Source organism: Pan paniscus, chromosome 1 (genome assembly GCF_029289425.2).
Source record: "Pan paniscus chromosome 1, NHGRI_mPanPan1-v2.0_pri, whole genome shotgun sequence".
In the NCBI taxonomy this organism is placed as follows: Eukaryota; Metazoa; Chordata; class Mammalia; order Primates; family Hominidae; genus Pan; species Pan paniscus.
Window position 1 is genome coordinate 52,840,462 of NC_073249.2, and position 19,668 is coordinate 52,860,129.

At 36.1% G+C, this 19,668-nt stretch overlaps 1 protein-coding gene across 5 annotated transcripts in view; it reads right to left on the minus strand.

Annotated features, from left to right (window-relative positions):
• Positions 1 to 1,307: 1,307 nt before the first annotated feature.
• Positions 1,308 to 19,668, minus strand: part of LOC134729382 (complement factor H-related protein 3) — a 187,088-nt gene continuing 168,727 nt past the window's right edge. For 2 of the 5 annotated variants that reach the window (XM_063598087.1, XM_063598090.1), the window contains 5 exons: positions 15,827 to 16,021; positions 6,779 to 6,961; positions 5,039 to 5,215; positions 4,573 to 4,755; positions 1,308 to 1,504 (listed from right to left, as the gene is read on the minus strand). In XM_063598087.1, the coding sequence (XP_063454157.1) occupies positions 1,308 to 1,504; positions 4,573 to 4,755; positions 5,039 to 5,215; positions 6,779 to 6,961; positions 15,827 to 16,021 (935 nt within the window). Of the gene's footprint in view, positions 1,505 to 4,572; positions 4,756 to 5,038; positions 5,216 to 6,778; positions 6,962 to 15,211; positions 15,389 to 15,826; positions 16,022 to 18,307; positions 18,311 to 19,668 lie in introns of all 5 variants that reach the window. The other 3 variants (XM_063598119.1, XM_063598103.1, XM_063598161.1) reach the window with 3 other exon arrangements.

Consider the following 19,668-nt stretch of genomic DNA (forward strand, 5'->3'; position numbering starts at 1 on the left):
GTTTTCTTCTTACCCTGCAACTTCTCACTAACCATATGCTAACTGGGGGTAAAAATCTATTAAAGTGAATAGGGATTTCAATTTGTTAACAGGGATATACAATCTTTTCAAAAACTCCTTATATACAAAGAAAAGTACAGAACAGAGAGTGAAGGCAATTAACAGGAGAAAAGACAAAAAAAAATCTGAAGCAAAACTTAATAAGAAATGCAAAAACCATATATGAAGAAACTTTCAAAATATTTGTATTAAGAAAATACAAATGTAGCCTTAAACAAATCAGAAAAAGAATTATTTCCTTAAATAGGAATTTTCAGCATCCTATTTATTTCTTTTTAAGACAGAGTCTCAGTCTGTTGCCCAGGCTGGAGTGCAGTGGCACTATCTTGGCTCAGTTCAACCTCTGCCCCACTGGTTAAAGTGATTCTCCCACCTCAGCCTCCTGAGTAGCTGGGACTACAGGTGCACGCCATCATGCCCAGCTAGTTTTTCTGTTTTTAGTAGAGACAGGGTTTCACCGTGTTGACCAGGCTGGTCTTGAACTTTTGACCTCTGATGATTCCCAGCTTGGCCTCTCAAAGTGCTGGGATTACAGGCGTGTGCCACTGCACCTGGCTTCAGCATCCTAAAGTGTCAACATGGCCCAAGTTAATATATACATTTAATGCACTTCTGGCTGTGTTCCCAATGCTCTGAAAGGGTTAGCAAAACCTCTTTTCTTTTTTCACAGGAAAATGATAATAATTCACCTTCTTTAGTACTATTTCCTTTAAATCATGATAATGATGTAATGTCAGTGTTTGGCAGGAAACACTACTTTTAATAAAAATGACCCTATTTGGTTAACTGCATCTAGAGGACCATGGCTGCAATAAGGGAATACTATAGTGTGTTTATTTTCACTTTTTTTTAATATCTAATTTTAATATCTAATTTTATGGTATTATTACTTCCCCAAATAAAATCCAAGTCATTTTGTTTCTATGTCTAGGTATACTATACAATATGCAGAAAGCCATTCAGCTGTCTGCCTTACTTACTTACTATACTTACTAATTCATTGATAAGAAGTCCAATATAAGAGTAGTTTTTATTATTTTAGTACAAGCATAAGCAATAATTTAGTTTGTTTTAATATATTTTTGAGAACATATTAAGTTGCAAATTGAAACTCTTATATTAATTTTCTTTGAAATAAAGTAGAAATTACAACAATATCAGAAGCTATCTTTGCAAGCTTTGAGACCATAAGACTGAGAAGTGGAAGAAGTGGAAGTTGGACATACATTTAGGGTACCAATGTTGCCTTATTCGCATCTGGGGTATTCCACTATCCCTTCCCGACACACTGCTTGAAATGATAGAATTGATGTATTTGCATTATATCCCAATTTACACATAAATTCAATGGTATCCCCTGTTTTTGCATAATATTTTCTGTCATTTCTTCCTTTTAACTTTATGTTATTTTTATTCATGTTTTTTTCAGTTATTATACATGGATCTGAAAGCAGAAAAAAACAATTAACAATCATAATCTTCTCTTTCATGAGCAAATAAAATGCATCCTAATGAGTAGTTTAGGATAAAATAAAATTATAAAATAATCCAAATAGTTAATAGTTATTAACTTGTGCTACATACTGACTTTAGCATTTCACAAATATAATAAGTTCAGTTGCACTTCCCCAACGTCACAGCAGAGATCATCAGGTGAGGTGATAAACGTGAACCCTGGCAGTCTTTCTCTAGAGGCTGAACTCTTCTTCCCTAAAACATGTTGTGTCCACCCTAGTGACTTCATATCAAAAAGGATTATGCTAACATGTTCCATTGGAGTCATGGTTACTTATCCTCCTTTCCCCCATTCGACAAGCCGTGACTACAAGCACTCCAAATGTACTCACATTTTGCTAATTTAATTCTATGTTTGTATTTTTCTCTTATGCCCACAATGTAGAAACAGAACTGTAGAAAGGTATAATCTTTCTAATAGTCATCTATTAAAATGAAACTATATATACATACATACATACATACATACATATACCTCAATATCTATCAGTTATCTCTCTCTCTATCACCATCATCTATCCCTGTCATCTTCATTTTCTATTTTAAAGAGAGGCAAGGATAAGCACACAGAGTAAATATGAATCCCTACATGATTATGGACAAATTACTCTATCTCACTATGCCTTCATCTGTAAAATCAGTAAGATAATGTTACTTCCACATATGGGTTTTCTTTTATAAAATTCTTTTGTAAAAAAATTTATAATTTTTTTTTAAGTTCCAGGGTACATGTGCAGGATGTGCAGGTTTGTTCCATAGGTAAATGTGTGCCATGGTGGTTTGCTGTACCTATCAACCCATACCCTAGGTATTAAGCCTAATTCTTACATGATAAAAGTGTCAGTTCTTACATAGCAAGCTTTTCATTTTTGATGATATCATTCACTCACCTATCTCTTCTTTTGACTCAAGTATTCTGCATTCTCGTTTAGCCCTTATTAGCATTAGCATTTCTTTAGAAATTTCCCCAATCATATTTTAATACATCTTTCAAGTACTTACTTAAATAAATTTCTTAACATAGTACATATCACTTTTGAAATCCAAAAATTTTTAAGATCTCTTCAATACATTCAGGGGCTGTTTACAATTCAAAAATAAATATTATTTGAACTGTAAATACTTCTCCAAACATATTTTCCAAAACTTTCTAAAGTTTCCTGCTGCCTGGGAAAGTTTTCCTCATTGCTTTAATATGCCATATGTATATGTAATATTTTCCATAAGGTTGCCTTTTTCCCTAGAATTCTGTGCTTGAATGCTCTTTGCTTCCTTAGTTTTGAAGACTGAAAGTCTTGCTTGTATCATAGAACTGATCTTATATCTTCAGATAATTATAATCCTTTCCTGTTCTTGATTGTGAGAAGAGGTAATGCTTTTGCTGTGAAACCCATCTTAGGAGTGTCCATCTCCTCATTCAATCAAATTTGAGACTCAGAATTTATCTCTGAAACCTAACACTTTTCTATGAAATCAAGTTTGAAGATACTTGTAAACTATTTTGATTTGAGGATACTAATTTCTTCTTCAGTCTTGCCACTTGCATAGTTTGGAGCTCAAACTTGGACATGATCATCTACAGAAGTGGATACTTAAGTAGGGGACAGTAATTAAGGTTTAGCCCATTGTAAGATCAGCCAAAATATCAGCGTCATCAGTCAATATGAAAGGTAAAAGGTAGCATAGCATCAAAATAAAGGAAATGAGTCACGTCACAGAAAAGAACTGCTTGTATCATCCTGTACTTAGGAACTTGAGCACTTGAAAAACTCATGAACTTATAGTTTAAGAGCTGTGATAGGAATAGGTTATCTGACATGCAGGGACTGATGGGTATCCCAGGGCTCTACCTCATAGGCTAGTAGAAACTTGTGGCAAATTTTCTTTTAGGTTTTCTTGTTGTTGCCATAATCATTGTGGCTTATATTTTTTGAATTGTGTTGCTTCAAGTTCATAGTACTTGGGGGACAAAATTCTGGAAGTATACCTATATTACTGGCTTGAGGGGTTTTTAGTGTATTCATTTTGGTTCTGGTGTAAGGGAAGAGGAGAATAAGGTAAAAATGGAAAAGCAATGGGTTATGGAAATGGCTGAAGTTTCGTTAATTTCTTTCTTTCTTGCTAGGAATACTGATAAAATATAAGTAAGAATAATAATCAGAGAAAGAACTTCTCAGTGTTAACCAGCTATGTGTTCTATCAGGAAAAATTTCATGTTTTCAAGTAGGGTTTACCAGTTAGTGGTTTTTTGAAACAATGTTTTCAGAACTGTTTGAAAACTCTTTATCTCAGTGTTAATAATGTGAAAATGATTACTGGTGTTAAGCTGAGATGCCATATTTCATATGTGCGCAATAAATGGATGTCATTCTTGAAGACTCATTGTATCCATTAACAAATTGAAGACTCTGAACATTCTTGGTTTTTTCTTTTTCTCTTTTTCTTTTCTTCTTCTTCTGTTTTATTTATTTATTTTTTATTTTTTATTTTTTTTATTTTTGGAGACGGAGTCTCCCTCTGTCACCCAGGCTGGAGGGCAATGGCGCAATCTCCACTCACTGCAACCTCTGCCTCCCGGGTTCAGATGATTCTCCTGGCTCACCCTCCTGAGTAGCTGGGATTACAGGCATATGCCAGCATGCCTGGCTAATTTTTGTATTTTTTGTAGAGACAGGGTTCACCATGTTGGTCAGGCTGATCTCGAACTCCTGACCTCATGATCTGCCTGCCTCGGCCTTCCAAAGTGCTGGGACTACAGGCGTGAGCCACCACCCCAGGCCGACATTCCTGTTTTAAAAAAGAAACTTGGTCATTGTTTACATGGAATTTTCCAAGCTTATACACTTGTATATTAAGATCTGAAAGGCAAATATTCAGCAGAATAGCTATTTGTGAACACAGTTCTAGGGTAATAACCCATAAAAATTCTAGTATAAAAAAGCAAATATCAAACTTATTACTCTGATTTTCTCCGGATCTAGAATTTTAAGAACTTACGTATGCATCTTGGTGGTTCCGACCACTCTCCATTACTACATGTTACATAATTAGAACCCTGAAGTTCATAGTAGGACTGGCATTGGTACTCGACTCTTGACTGTGGCACATACAATTTTAGTAGAAAGGAGGTGGTACCCCCATTGCTAATAGGTGGAGGAGGCCCACACTTTTCTGAAGAATCTGAAAAAAAAATACTTTATATGTGGGGAAAAATCAATAGTCTTATTGGAAACTTTCTAAATAAAGCTTTTTATATACTCTTAACTGTATCTTATTTGATTTCTTAGGAAGACATTTGCATTTTCAACCTTGTTTTTTTTTTTAAAGTCTCAAGATAATTCACACTCATAGGAGGACTACATATATATGTACATATATGTACACACATATGTGTACATATACATATGTAGGTGTCTATTATTTTATTTAATTCTAATAAAAAATACTTGAATAAAATACTTACTATAACATGTTGGCAAATGGGACCACCCATCTTCACCACACACTATGGAACCTGTGGTGTTTCCATAACTGATTTCATATCCATCGTAGCATTCGTAGTCCAATGTGTCATGGAGCTTAAACCGCACGCCATTACTCTTGGCTCTGGAATTCTCAAAAACAGGCATATCACAAAATTCTGAAACAAAATAAAATTGAGGGTTGCTTTTCTATGCCATGCGATGCACAACTCAACTAAGAAAGACCCATTGTAGGGATAAAATTTACCAATCAGTGTGTGCTAATAAATTAAGTACTATTCAAAACAGTCTGACAATCAGTGCTTTTTGTGCTATAATAATTACAATAGTTAAATATATTTCTCTCTGTATATTCTTTCTTATCATTCAAATCCTGTGAAAATATATTGGAAACATTTGGTCAGACCTATTTTTATTTGTGAAAAATCTCATTGGCTGTTATTAAAGTCTACTAATATGATGCTACAATATATTATTTTAAAGACGATAACATTTTGTGAATTTAAAGGTTAATGTAACCATTTATGTAGTTATGTAACGATTTACTAACAGTAAGGGTGTATATATTAGATAAAAATTATATTAATTGGATATAAGTTCTATAAAATTTATGAAGCATCCTGTCTTTTATTTCAGAAGTTTTAAAGTGGATCATTTATCAAAGCTGAGTAAAATTGAAGTATACACCTTTTTCTTTACACAGAGCCCGTGATAAGTATAGAAATTGAAAACAGTATTCTAGAAATGTAGGAATTCATATAACCCCCAAAACTCATGATAACATTGAGATAATCACTTTGTAAGTGTATCTTTTTTCTCACTTAGCTTAATATTTTTGAGAGTCTTCCATGTTGTATTATGTATCAAGGTTCCATATTATCTCATGACTAAAAATAGTTGAATTGTACCCTTGAAAATGAAGTGGATTTGGGAGTATGTAAATTATACAACAGTATCTGGGTTAAAAATACATTCAGCAATTTGTCTTTAAAACTCTTTGTGAATATATAAAGAGGAAAGAAAAAAAATCAACTTTTGCCACTGAAAGATTTCCTTTGTTCATTATGCAATCTCTTTATCATACTAAGTAAAGGTCGAGCATGTTCAGAGAACTTTACATGTAAAGAATCCATTGGCAGGTAGGAGGTTTGTAAACATTCAGCCCACCCACCTACCCTTTTCCTTTACTTGTTTTCTCTGTAGTAAACAATAGGGTAGAGATAATTTTTTGATTGGATATCCTCAGTAGCATCATTGATACAAATTCTTAAGGTCTGATTCTCCTGACACTAGCAGAAATTCAGAATTAAGCATTCATTTCTCCCCCGACATGTACAACTTTTCTGAGCGTGAGCACGGAATGCAATACAAGCAGCTGATAATTTTGAAATACAAAGAAAGGGAAGACAACAAAGTTTTTATTGGCAACTAACATATTTTGCTGATATTCTCATGCAGCTCCCTAACTAGTCTGTACATGATAAGATTGCTTTTATGTAAAGGCAGATTGAGTTGTAAGAGATGAAATGATCATCTTCCCAAGTAGCCATTACTCTAAACATGCAAAAGACTTAATTTGGCACAGAGTGTTGAATGGTTTTAGAAGTATTTGTATCTCTTTACTCCTAAAATTGTTTTCTATAATTTTAAGTAAAACACTATCATCTCAAAGAGAGGAACGAAGTTGACAGAAACTGAATGGGAATATGTAAATCACTTACTAATGCAAATTGGTTGTGTTGACCATCCATTTTGCAAACATGTAATTGATCCTGAAGAATTTCCATCTGCTGTTGCATATCCTGGTTTACATTTATATTGTATTTCTTTATTTAAAATGTAAATAGAGGAAGATTCAGAAATGAATCCATTTTCAATTTCTATATCTGATTTTGAGCATGTTCCTAAAATAGAAAAAGTAGAGAAAAAAGTAAATATTTGTTGAGTAGTTCTTTTATAGGAGGGAACAAGTAAAAACATGGCAATATGGCAAAACAATGAAACATTTGTTAATGAGTTGAAAACAGCAAAACTGGAAGTTTCCTAGACATCCGTGTTCTTAAAGGAAACCACGAATTTCTGAAGGAAATGTTGAACACAGGGAAGGGCAAAATGAAAGCAAAGAATCCTTGAGACTGTCAACAGAGCTCTGGCAGGCCTTGAGGAATGCAGATCTAGGAGACTCTCAAGTCCCTAATGAAATTTTGGAAGACTTTCTGGCTACTTTGCAACAGCCTGAGTATTTTTGGTACTATTAAGGGGTCTTAAACCTCATTAAGTCAAATGCCATTTCCCAGGCAAAGATATGATACACACTGCTACCATAGGCAAGAAAGTAATTTTGTAAATCCTTTGTCTCCAAGAATTTAAAGTGGTTGTCATCTTAAGTGGGTGCTTAAACCCATATAGACGTGGTGTTTGAGAGGCATGTGGAAATGTAAGCAGAAAAAAGAAAGCAAACAAGATAGCAAAAATAAGTTCTAATATATTAGCAATGTATTTGTTCTTTATATATTAGTAACGTATGTGTTCTATACATTACTAATGGGTATACGTACAAGGTAGTACTTATTTTAGTAATGTATATGTTTTAAGATATTAGTAATGTATATGTTCTTTAATATGTTCTTTTCTAATTAGTAATTAGAAAACAAATGTAAATGGACCAATTTCACTATCTGAAAGAAAAAGAAATCATGTTAAAGATGATGCATATTTATAATATAGCATTTGTCATAATCATGAGTTTTCTGATCTATTCTTGCCTACTTTCCTATTAATCTCCTCCAGCGTCTAAACTACAGTGTTCAGTTTCTATTGTAAACAGCTTTATTTTCAATATCTACAAAGTGCTTGACACACAACAATATTTATTAGGTGGATTAATGATAGAGTTGGTGCCTATGGCAGGAGAAAAAGGGACTTTTCTTTCAGGGGCCTAGGCTATTGTTGAAGACAGTTGCTCCTATAATGTTGTAGGAAGATTCCCATTATCTTACGTCTCAATTATTCCATAATTATCATGCGGTTTCTATAATGGAATGTTTTGTAAATTGCAAACAATACACACAAACAACTTTCAGAGTCCCCTTTACTTAAAAAGTAAAAGTCAGCTGTAACTGAAGATGAGCCTTAATTTAAAGCAACAGAGCACTAACTATAAAAATAGATATCATAGAGGGCAGCCAAGATGGCCAAATAGGAACAGGTCCGGTCTACAGCTCCCAGCATGAGCGACGCAGAAGAAGGGTGATTTCTGCATTTCCATCTGAGGTTCCGGGTTCATCTCACTAGGGAGTGCCAGACAGTGGGCGCAGGACAATGGGTGCAGCGCACCGTGCGTGAGCCAAAGCAGGGGAAGGCATTGCCTCACTTGGGAGGCACAAGGGGTCAGGGAGTTCCCTTTCCTAGTCAAAGAAAGGGGTGACAGACGGCACCTGGAAAATCGGGTCACTCCCACCCTAATACTGCGCTTTTCCCACGGGCTTAAGAAACGGCACACCAGGAGATTATATCGTGCACCTGGCTCGGAGGGTCCTATGCCCACGGAGTCTCTCTGATTGCTAGCATAGCAGTCTGAGATCAAACTGCAAGGTGGCAGCGAGGCTGGGGGAGGGGCACCCGCCATTGCCCAGGCTTGCTTAGGTAAACAAAGCAGCCGGGAAGCTCGAACTGGGTGGAGCCCACCACAGCTCAAGGAGGCCTGCCTGCCTCTGTAGGCTCCACCTCTGGGGGCAGGGCACAGACAAACAAAAAGACAGCAGTAACCTCTGCAGACTTAAATGTCCCTGTCTGACAGCTTTGAAGAGAGCAGTGGTTCTCCCAGCCCGCAGCTGGAGATCTGAGAATGGGCAGACTGCCTCCTCAAGTGGGTCCCTGACCCCGACCCACGAGCAGCCTAACTGGGAGGCACCCCCCAGTAGGGGCAGACTGACACCTCACACGGCCAGGTACTCCTCTGAGACAAAACTTCCAGAGGAACCATCATACAGCAGCATTCGCAGTTCATGAAAATCCGCTGTTCTGCAGCCACTGCTGTGGATACCCAGGAAAACAGGGTCTGGAGTGGACCTCTAGCAAACTCCAACAGACCTGCAGCTGAGGGTCCTGTCTGTTAGAAGGAAAACTAACAAACAGAAAGGACATCCACACCAAAAACCCATCTGTACATCACCATCATCAAAGACCAAAAGTAGATAAAACCACAAAGATGGGGAAAAAACAGAGCAGAAAAACTGGAAACTCTAAAAGCAGAGCACCTCTCCTCCTCCAAAGGAATGCAGTTCCTCACCAGCAACGGAACAAAGCTGGACGGAGAATGACTTTGACGAGTTGAGAGAAGAAGGCTTCAGATGATCAAACTACTCCGAGCTACAGGAGGAAATTCAAACCAAAGGCAAAGAAGTTAAAAATTTGAAAAAAATTTAGACGAATGTATAAGTAGAATAACCAATACAGAGAAGTGCTTAAAGGAGCTGGTGGAGCTGAAAGCCAAGGCTCGAGAACTACGTGAAGAATACAGAAGCCTCAGGAGCCGATGTGATCAACTGGAAGAAAGGGTATCAGTGATGGAAGATGAAATGAAGGAAATGAAGCGAGAAGGGAAGTTTAGAGAAAAAAGAACAAAAAGAAATGAACAAAACCTCCAAGAAATATGGGACTATGTGAAAAGACCAAATATACGTCTGATTGGTGTACCTGAAAGTGATGCGGAGAATGGAACCAAGTTGGAAAACACTCTGCAGGATATTATCCAGGAGAACTTCCCCAATCTAGCAAGGCAGGCCAACATTCAGATTCAGGAAATACAGAGAACGCCAAAAAGATACTCCTAGAGAATAGCAACTCCAAGACACATAATTGTCAGATTCACCAAAGTTGAAATGAAGGAAAAAATGTTAAGGGCAGCCAGAGAGAAAGGTCGGGTTACCCACAAAGGAAAGCCCATCAGACTAATAGCAGATCTCTCAGCAGAAACTCTACAAGCCAGAAGAGAGTGGGGGCCAATATTCAACATTCTTAAAGAAAAGAATTTTAAACCCAGAATTTCATATCCAGCCAAACTAAGCTTCATAAGTGGAGGAGAAATAAAATGCTTTACAGACAAGCAAATGCTGAGAGATTTTGTCACCACCAGGCCTGCCGTAGAAGAGCTCCTGAAGGAAGCGCTAAACATGGAAAGGAACAACTGGTATCAGCCACTGCAAAATCATGCCAAAATGTAAAGACCATCGAGACTAGGAAGAAACCGCATCAGCTAACGAGCAAAATAACCAGCTAACATCATAATGACAGGATCAAATTCACACATAACAATATTAACTTTAAATGTAAATGGACTAAATGCTCCAATTAAAAGACACAGACTGGCAAATTGGATAAAGAGTCAAGACCCATCAGTGTGCTGTATTCAGGAAACCCATCTCACGTGCAGAGACACACATAGGCTCAAAATAAAAGGATGGAGGAAGATCTACCAAGCAAATGGAAAACAAAAAAAGGCAGGGGTTGCAATCCTAGTCTCTGATGAAACAAACTTTAAACCAACAAAGATCAAAAGAAACAAAGAAGGCCATTACATAATGGTAAAGGGATCAATTCAACAAGAAGAGCTAACTATCCTAGATATATATGCACCCAATACAGGAGCACCCAGATTCATAAAGCAAGTCCTGAGTGACCTACAAAGAGACTTAGACTCCCACACAATAATAGTGGGAGACTTTAACACACCACTGTCAACATTAGACAGATCAATGAGACGGAAAGTCAAGGATATCCAGGAATCGAACTCAGCTCTGCACCAAGCGGACCTAATAGACATCTACAGAACTCTCCACCCCAAATCGACAGAATATACATTTTTTTCAGCACCACACCACACCTATTCCAAAATTGACCACATAGTTGGAAGTAAAGCTCTCCTCAGCAAATGTAAAAGAACAGAAATTATAACAAACTGTCTCTCAGACCACAGTGCAATCAAACTAGAACTCAGGATTAAGAAACTCACTCAAAACTGCTCAACTACATGGAAACTGAACAAACTGCTCCTGAATGACTACTGGGTACATAACGAAATGAAGGCAGAAATAAAGATGTTCTTTGAAACCAACGAGAACAAAGACACAACATACCAGAATCTATGGGACACATTCAAAGCAGTGTGTAGAGGGAAATTTATAGCACTAAATGCCCACAAGAGAAAGCAGGAAAGATCCAAAATTGACACCCTAACATCACAATTAAAAGAACTAGAAAAGCAAGAGCAAACACATTCAAAAGCTAGCAGAAGGCAAGAAATAACTAAAATCAGAGCAGAACTGAAGGAAATAGAGGCACAAAAAACCCGTCAAAAAATTAATGAATCCAGGAGCTGGTTTATTGAAAGGATCAACAAAATCGATAGACCGCTAGCAAGACTAATAAAGAAAAAAAGAGAGAAGAATCAAATAGACACAATAAAAAATGATAAAGGGGATATCACCACCGATCCCACAGAAATACAAACTACCATCAGAGAATACTACAAACACCTCTACGCAAATAAACTAGAAAACCTAGAAGAAATGGATAAATTCCTTGACACATGCACCCTCCCAAGACTAAACCAGGAAGAAGTTGAATCTCTGAATAGACCAATAACAGGCTCTGAAATTGTGGCAATAATCAATAGCTTACCAACCAAAAAGAGTCCAGGACCAGATGGATTCACAGCCGAATTCTACCAGAGGTACAAGGAGGGACTGGTACCATTCCTTCTGAAACTATTCCAATCAATAGAAAAAGAGGGAATCCTCCCTAACTCATTTTATGAGGCCAGCATCATCCTGATACCAAAGCCGGCCAGAGACACAACCAAAAAAGATAATTTTGGACCAATATCCTTGATTAACATTGATGCAAAAATCCTCAATAAAATACTGGCAAACCGAATCCAGCAGCACATCCAAAAGCTTATCCACCATGATCAAGTGGGCTTCATCCCGGGGATGCGAGGCTAGTTCAATATATGCAAATCAATAAATGTAATCCAGCATATAGACAGAACCAAAGACAAAAACCACATGATTATCTCAATAGATGCAGAAAAGGCCTTTGACAAAATTCAACAACACTTCATGCCAAAAACTCTCAATAAATTAGATATTGATGGGACATATCTCAAAATAATAAGAGCTATCTATGACAAACCCACAGCCAATATCATACTGAATGGGCAAAAACTGGAAGCATTCCTTTGAAAATCAGCACAAGACAGGGATGCCCTCTCTCACCACTCCTATTCAACATAGTGTTGGAAGTTCTGGCCAGGGATTTCCTTCAAGAGAAAGAAATAAAGGGTATTCAATTAGGAAAAGAGGAAGTCAAATTGTCCTTGTTTGCAGATGACATGATTGTATATCTAGAAATCCCCATTATCTCAGCCCAAAATCTCCTAAAACTGATAAGGAACTTCAGCAAAGTCTCAGGATACAAAATCAATGTACAAAAATCACAAGCATTCTTATACACCAATAAGAGAGAAACAGAGAGCCAAATCATGAGTGAACTCCCATTCACAATTGCTTCAAAGAGAATAAAATACCTAGGAATCCAACTTATAAGGGATGGGAAGGACCTCTTCAAGGAGAACTACAAACCACTGCTCAAGGAAATAAAAGAGGATACAAAAAATGGAAGAACATTCCATGCTCATGGGTAGGAAGAATCAATATCATGAAAATGGCCATACTGCCCAAGGTAATTTATAGATTCAATGCCATCCCCATCAAGCTACCAATGACTTTCTTCACCAAAGTGGAAAAAACTACTTTAAAGTTCATATGGAACCAAAAAAGAGCCCGCATCACCAAGTCAATCCTAAGCCAAAAGAACAAAGCTGGAGGCATCACACTACCTGACTTCAAACTATACTACAAGGCTACAGTAACCAAAACAGCATGGTACTGCTGCCAAAACAGAGATATAGATCAATGGAACAGAACAGAGCCCTCAGAAATAACGCCGCATATCTACAACTATCTGATCTTTGACAAACCTGAGAAAAACAAGAAATGGGGAGAGGATTCCCTATTTAATAAATGTTGCTGGGAAAACAGGCTAGCCATATGTAGAAAGCTGAAACTGGATCCCTTCCTTCCACCTTATACAAAAATTAATTCAAGATGGATTAAAGACTTAAACGATGGACCTAACACCATAAAAACCCGAAAAGAAAACCTAGGCATTACCATTCAGGACATAGGCATGGGCAAGGACTTCATGTCTAAAACACCAAAAGCAATGGCAACAAAAGCCAAAATTGACAAATGGGATCTAATTAAACTAAAGAGCTTCTGCACAGCAAAAGAAACTACCATCAGAGTGAACAGGCAACCTACAAAATGGGAGAAAATTTTTGCAACCTACTCATCTGACAAAGGGCTAATATCCAGAATCCACAATGAACTCAAACAAATTTACAAGAAAACAACAAACAACCCCATCAAAAAGTGGGCGAAGGACATGAACAGATGCTTCTCAAAAGAAGACATTTATGCAGCCAAAAGACACATGAAAAAATGCTCACCATCACTGGCCATCAGAGAAATGCAAATCAAAACCACAATGAGATACCATCTCACACCAGTTAGGATGGCAATCATTAAAAAGTCAGGAAACAACAGGTGCTGGAGAGGATGTGGAGAAATAGGAACACTTTTACACCATTGGAGGGACTGTAAACTAGTTCAACCATTGTGTAAGACAGTGTGGCAATTCCTCAGGGATCCAGAACTAGAAATACCATTTGATCCAGCCATCCCATTAATGGGTATATACCCAAAGGACTATAAATTATGCTGCTATGAAGACACATGCACACGTATGCTTATTGCGGCATTATTCACAATAGCAAAGATTTGGAACCAACCCAAACGTCCAACAATGATAGACTGGATTAAGAAAATGTGGCACATATACACCATGGAATTCTATGCAGCCATAAAAAATGATGAGTTCATGTCCTTTGTAGGGACATGGATGAAACTGGAAATCACCATTCTCAGTAAACTATCGCAAGGACAAAAAACCAAACACCGCATGTTCTCACTCATAGGTGGGAACAGAACAACGAGAACACATGGACACAGGAAGGGGAACATCACACTCTGGGGACTGTTGTGGGGTCGGGGGAGGGGGGAGGGATAGTATTAGGAGATATACCTAATGCTAAATGATGAGTTAATGGGTGCAGCACACCAGCATGGCACATGTATTCATATGTAACTAACCTGCACATTGTGCACATGTACCCTAAAACTTAAAATATAATAATAAAATATAAAAAAAGAACCAAAAAATATTCATCATGAAAAAAGATTGACAATTATTTAGTAAAATGAGCAACTTGTTCATAATGCAGAAAAAAAGGAAAGAACAATACTAGCCACAAAGAGAATGCATTTGCATTACATATAATTAAAAGAGATTTTACATTCAGAATTATTAAGATGATTCCAACTAATAACGACCAAAACTCCCAAAAAGATAAATAAAAGAAATCAAACTGCATTTCCAAATTTTAGAATCATTAAATACCAATTAAACTGTGAACATGTATTCTAAATCCAGCTGGTAGTAAAAGAAATGCAAATTTACATTACAATGCTATACCATTTTATAGCCACTCAACTTGTAAATATTAAAATGTGACATCACCAATCATTAGCAACATGTGAAAAAAGAAGGAACTGTTTATATAAATGTATATTCGAATAAATACTGTAGGAAACCTTCTAGAGTAGAATATGTACAAGATCCCAGAATACCCATTTGTACTTAATCTTCTTGGTTCAAGATGACGAACCTCGGGTATTTACCCGAGACATTGATGCCGCTTCAATATGACTTTATTTAACCAACAAGTATTGTGTTCTAATTCTTTTACTGTATTCTTGACTAATGCCCATTAATAGGAGCATTTATTTTGCTATGTACTTATCAAGAAATTTGTATATTCACACAATTAAAAAAGTAAAACTAAATAGGTCCGTTGGCAAAACAAGTTGACAACAACATTTTGCCACAGTTAATATAGACAAGTCTGAGATTGTCATCCGTGTTACTTAGAAAGACATGAACATGCTGGGATCTCATAGCGGTGTACTTACTGACACGGATGCATCTGGGAGTAGGAGACCAGCCTTTCTCCGTACATGTAACTGTGGTCTGTGCTTTTGGAAGACGGTAGCCAGGATGGCAGGCAACTTCTGTAGAGTTACCCTGTACAAACTTTTTTCCATAATTTTGATTATATCCATTTTCCAAATAAGGAAAATAACATTTTCCTAAGGACCATAGCAATGATAAATAAATAAAGTAAATGAGAAACATAAATTTGCACAAAAAGTATATTAAAATTATTGTTACCATATTTAAATAAGATCGCATAAACATCCAAAAATAATGTACAACTTAGTATGAACTAAAATTACTAACAAAGGTTGTACAAGAGGAAATGTCAATATTTAATATTACTTCTCTTTAGTTTTCATAATTAAAATATGTATAAACTATATAGATATTCTCATAAAGTCTCTATATTTATTTTTCATATGATTTTCAAGAACTCATAATAGAAAAGATCTATTTTGGTCATTTTGCTTGAACAACTCATTTCTTGGCCCTATTTCTGTTACATAAGACAAGAGTAATCAATTACGTGCTCTCCTCTCTTTAATCTTTTAAAGTTTTATACATGTGTAGCAGTTCAGAGGTTTACTTACTGAGACATGGTACTGCTGGCGACCACCCATTTTGTGTGCAATGAATGTAATCCCAGTAACTTCCTGAAGGAGTCTCAAAACGTTCATCACAGTAATAGGAGTAATATTTTCCTACAGCTACTGGAAAGTGTGGTCTACGCATATTCTCATGAAATAGACCTCCATGTTTAATGTCTGGAAAATCACAAGGCTTCACTTGCAATAAAAAACAAACAAAAAAGTATAAATAATTTTTACTGTAATAAATCATATTAGAGATAAATTTTGATATCACCTTCTCTCAAACATTTTCTTGTGGAATTACAGCAACCATAACTAGTTTCCTGATCCTGACCTCTCATCTTTATAATCTGTTTTCCTGGGTATAAATTAATAACCCTTCATCTGGTCATTTTATTTCTACACTTAAAATCCTTAATGGATCCCAAATCAGCTAACAGGACGAGAAGAACCTCATTCTACTTTCTCTACTTCTACTAATGTAGTATGGTCTCTTTAGCAATTCTGGAGGTTTTATCAACATTAATTTGAACTGAGCTTATCTAGAACTATACCAAGTTATGCTAAAGCTGTCAGTTCAGGGTGCACACATTACCAATAATTGTTTTTTGGAAAAGAGAAACAAGAAATATGACTCTAAACATTAACAAAAAATCAGAAATGCACCAATTATCTCCAGAAATAAAACATTTTCTTGAGTTTTGTGGCATTTTGTTTGTATTCGATGGCATGCATTCTTACCATAGTTAGAATTCATGTATCGGATGAGATATATTATTGACATAAAAAAAATAGGTGCATACACGAATGTTCAAATATATATATATATTCTTACATTCTATATGTATGTAGACATATAGAATGTTGACCAATACCATAATTTAAATAGCATATAATTTATGTTTCTTCTATAATTCTGGAACAAGTGATAGAAAATAATATTTACAACCTATTTATTGGGAAAACTTAAGAATATCACTAAGGAAAAATCTTTAAGTTTGAATCATCATAAATCAGAGAGAATGGGAAGGAGGCTAGCGGCACAACAGCTTTAATGTGCAGATGAGAAGACTAAGTTCAGAGAAGTGACATCTTTACTTTGTGGGAAGTGTTTGCTAGTTACAGAACTGGCTCCAGAGGCTTGTTGGGTGACACATGACAGCTTCTCTGACCCAGTCCCTCAAGCATGGATGCACAGTTTTCTGCTGAGTGTCTCCTCCATATTGGAAAATCTAAATCTCCCTGCACTGTGTAACCTCCTGAGATACTCTTACATTTTCTTAAGATTGCAGGCTATTTAGTCTGAGGAAGAAAGGGACATATATTAAAGGAAATCATTTTAATTTTTCTTTCTTCTCTTTTTTTTTTTTTTTAACAGTCTTGTTCTGTCACCAAGGCTAGAGTACAGTGGCACCATCTCGGCTCACTGCAACCTCTGCCTCCCAGGTTCAAGTTATTCTCCTGCCTCAGTCTCCTGAGTAGCTGGGATTGCAGGTGCGTGCCGCCACTCCGGCTAATTTTTTGAATTGTTAGTAGAGACAGCGTTCCATCATGTTGGCCGGGCTGGTCTCCAACTCCTGACCTCAAGTGATCCGCGCGCCTTGGCCCCCGAAAGTGCTGGGATTAAGGCAGGAGCCCCCCGGCTCGACCAAAAATTACTTTTCTTAGTCAGTGATAATTTCAAAACTGTAGTGAGTTTTTCATAGTTTAGGTTTGTTTCTGAAAATCGTTTCTCCCACTAAAAGGCACTGGAATTTCATAGGGAAATTATTCGAACTTGGTCTGTAGTAGGAAAAGTCAAGGAAATCCTGGGACCTTTTGTTATGCCAGAGTGTAATGGGGACACGTGAAATATACACAGAAGCCAGCTTCTTAGTTAAACTTGAAATAAATTTGAGCGTCCCAAAGAAGTACAATGGCAATTAATTGTAATGCATTGGGTACTGAAAATGATCAGTTTAAAAGGGATTTAGAGGCAACCCTGCTCTACATTACTAATTGTCACCCTTGACACTTTGTTATGGCAACTCTAGTAGATGAATATAAAGTTTATACAATTCTGAAAGGATATTCATGAATAAAAATAATTTTCCTGACAACCTGTTTTTAAATAAGTGTAAATAACTTATGAGTTGATGGAAGAAATATTGGTCAATACAAATTCAATGAACATTATAATAGGTTGCAATTACAAATTTTCTGTCAAGTTTATCTTTCAAATAGCGTGGCTTCCAAAAGAATTGGTGTGCTGATTTTATTGTTCAGAACTGAAACATCAACCACCATTAAAAAAAAATTCTTAGCATAAGCAACTCACAAAGTATATCCTTCATTAATCATATGAAAAATATTTGCTGATCTGATTTACTAGATTCTGAATATAGATGAATACAGATAATATGTAAACATAAAGTATTCAACAAGACAAAAATCAGCAAGGACAATACACCCAAGATATAATTACCCAATTCTGATGAATACCCTCTAAAATCTGTGTTGGTGGGTATATATATATATATATATATATATATATATATATATATATATCCTTGAGTAAAAAGTAAAAAGTTATTTTTAATTATTAATATTCTTTTAATACATTGTGTAAATATCATGGTGTTCATCTGCTAGAGCTACCATAACAAAGTACTACTGATTTCATAGAAATTTATTTTCTCACAGTTCTGGAGGCTACTAGTTTGAGATAGAGCTGTCAACAGGATTGGATGCTTCTGAGACCTCCTCCTTTGCCTTGTAAATGGTTGTTTTCTCTCTATGCCTTGCGTGATCTTTCTCTATATGGTGTGTTCTTATTTTCTCTTCTTATATGGACACCAGTTATATTGGAGTAGGACCCACCTGAATCATTGACCTTTAACTTAATTACATCTTTAAGCACTCCTTCTCCAAATGCAGTCACATTCTCAGGTATTGGGAATTTGGACTTTAACAAATGAATTTTGGCGGGATGCAGTTGAGCCAATGCTACTGAATTCACAAAGATGTTTCTCTCTAACCAAGATGTTATTCCACTAAATAAGTTACTTTCTCCTTTGAGAAATATAGGTGCGACCCAAATTTACAAGACATTTTGCTCAAGTTTACTCTTACAAAGAGTTCATTGGAGGAGGCAAGTTTTCCACTGGAATATCAGATAAGAAAGAATTTGTCATCATTCTTTTCTATGGTGCTTTTAAGAAAGTAAGTAAGAAAATATAGTGCATATGCTTCTCTAATTCCAGTCATTTCAAAATAGTAGTATTTTCTTCTTTGCATTCTACTTTAATCTATTTAGTCTTTATTTGAAGAAATGTACCTGTAACAGTTCAGTTAAAAAAGGAAATAACTGGTGAAATTCCTTTTTTTTCCATTTTGGCACAGATCAAGTTTGATTTTGCGCAACAAATATAACTAGCAAATCATGTGATAGATAATACTATAAAACTTAAAGCTCTTTCCCTAGAATCAAATAAAGTGGCATAGCTTTGCGAAGAGTGGTTGAGGGAAAAGATAGTCTCATAAATTGATAATGGGATTTCCAGTATTACCCTCCATTACATTGGCTGAAATATGAAGTTTTGGATAATTACAAAATTTGTATTCTTCATTAATGGACACACACCCTTGATTGTCCATGATTTTTGACCCATGTGGTTCCACTGCTAATGTTATGATATAGTTCTTTAATATGCAAGGCCTGCATTCAAAAAGATAATTAATACAGAAAATATATGACTTTCAAGGAGAAATCAGTGAACAATGACATAACGCTATGAAAAGTATTTTCTGTATATTTACTTATTGAACATTTGCTAGTGAACTCAGAAATGCCAATCAAAACT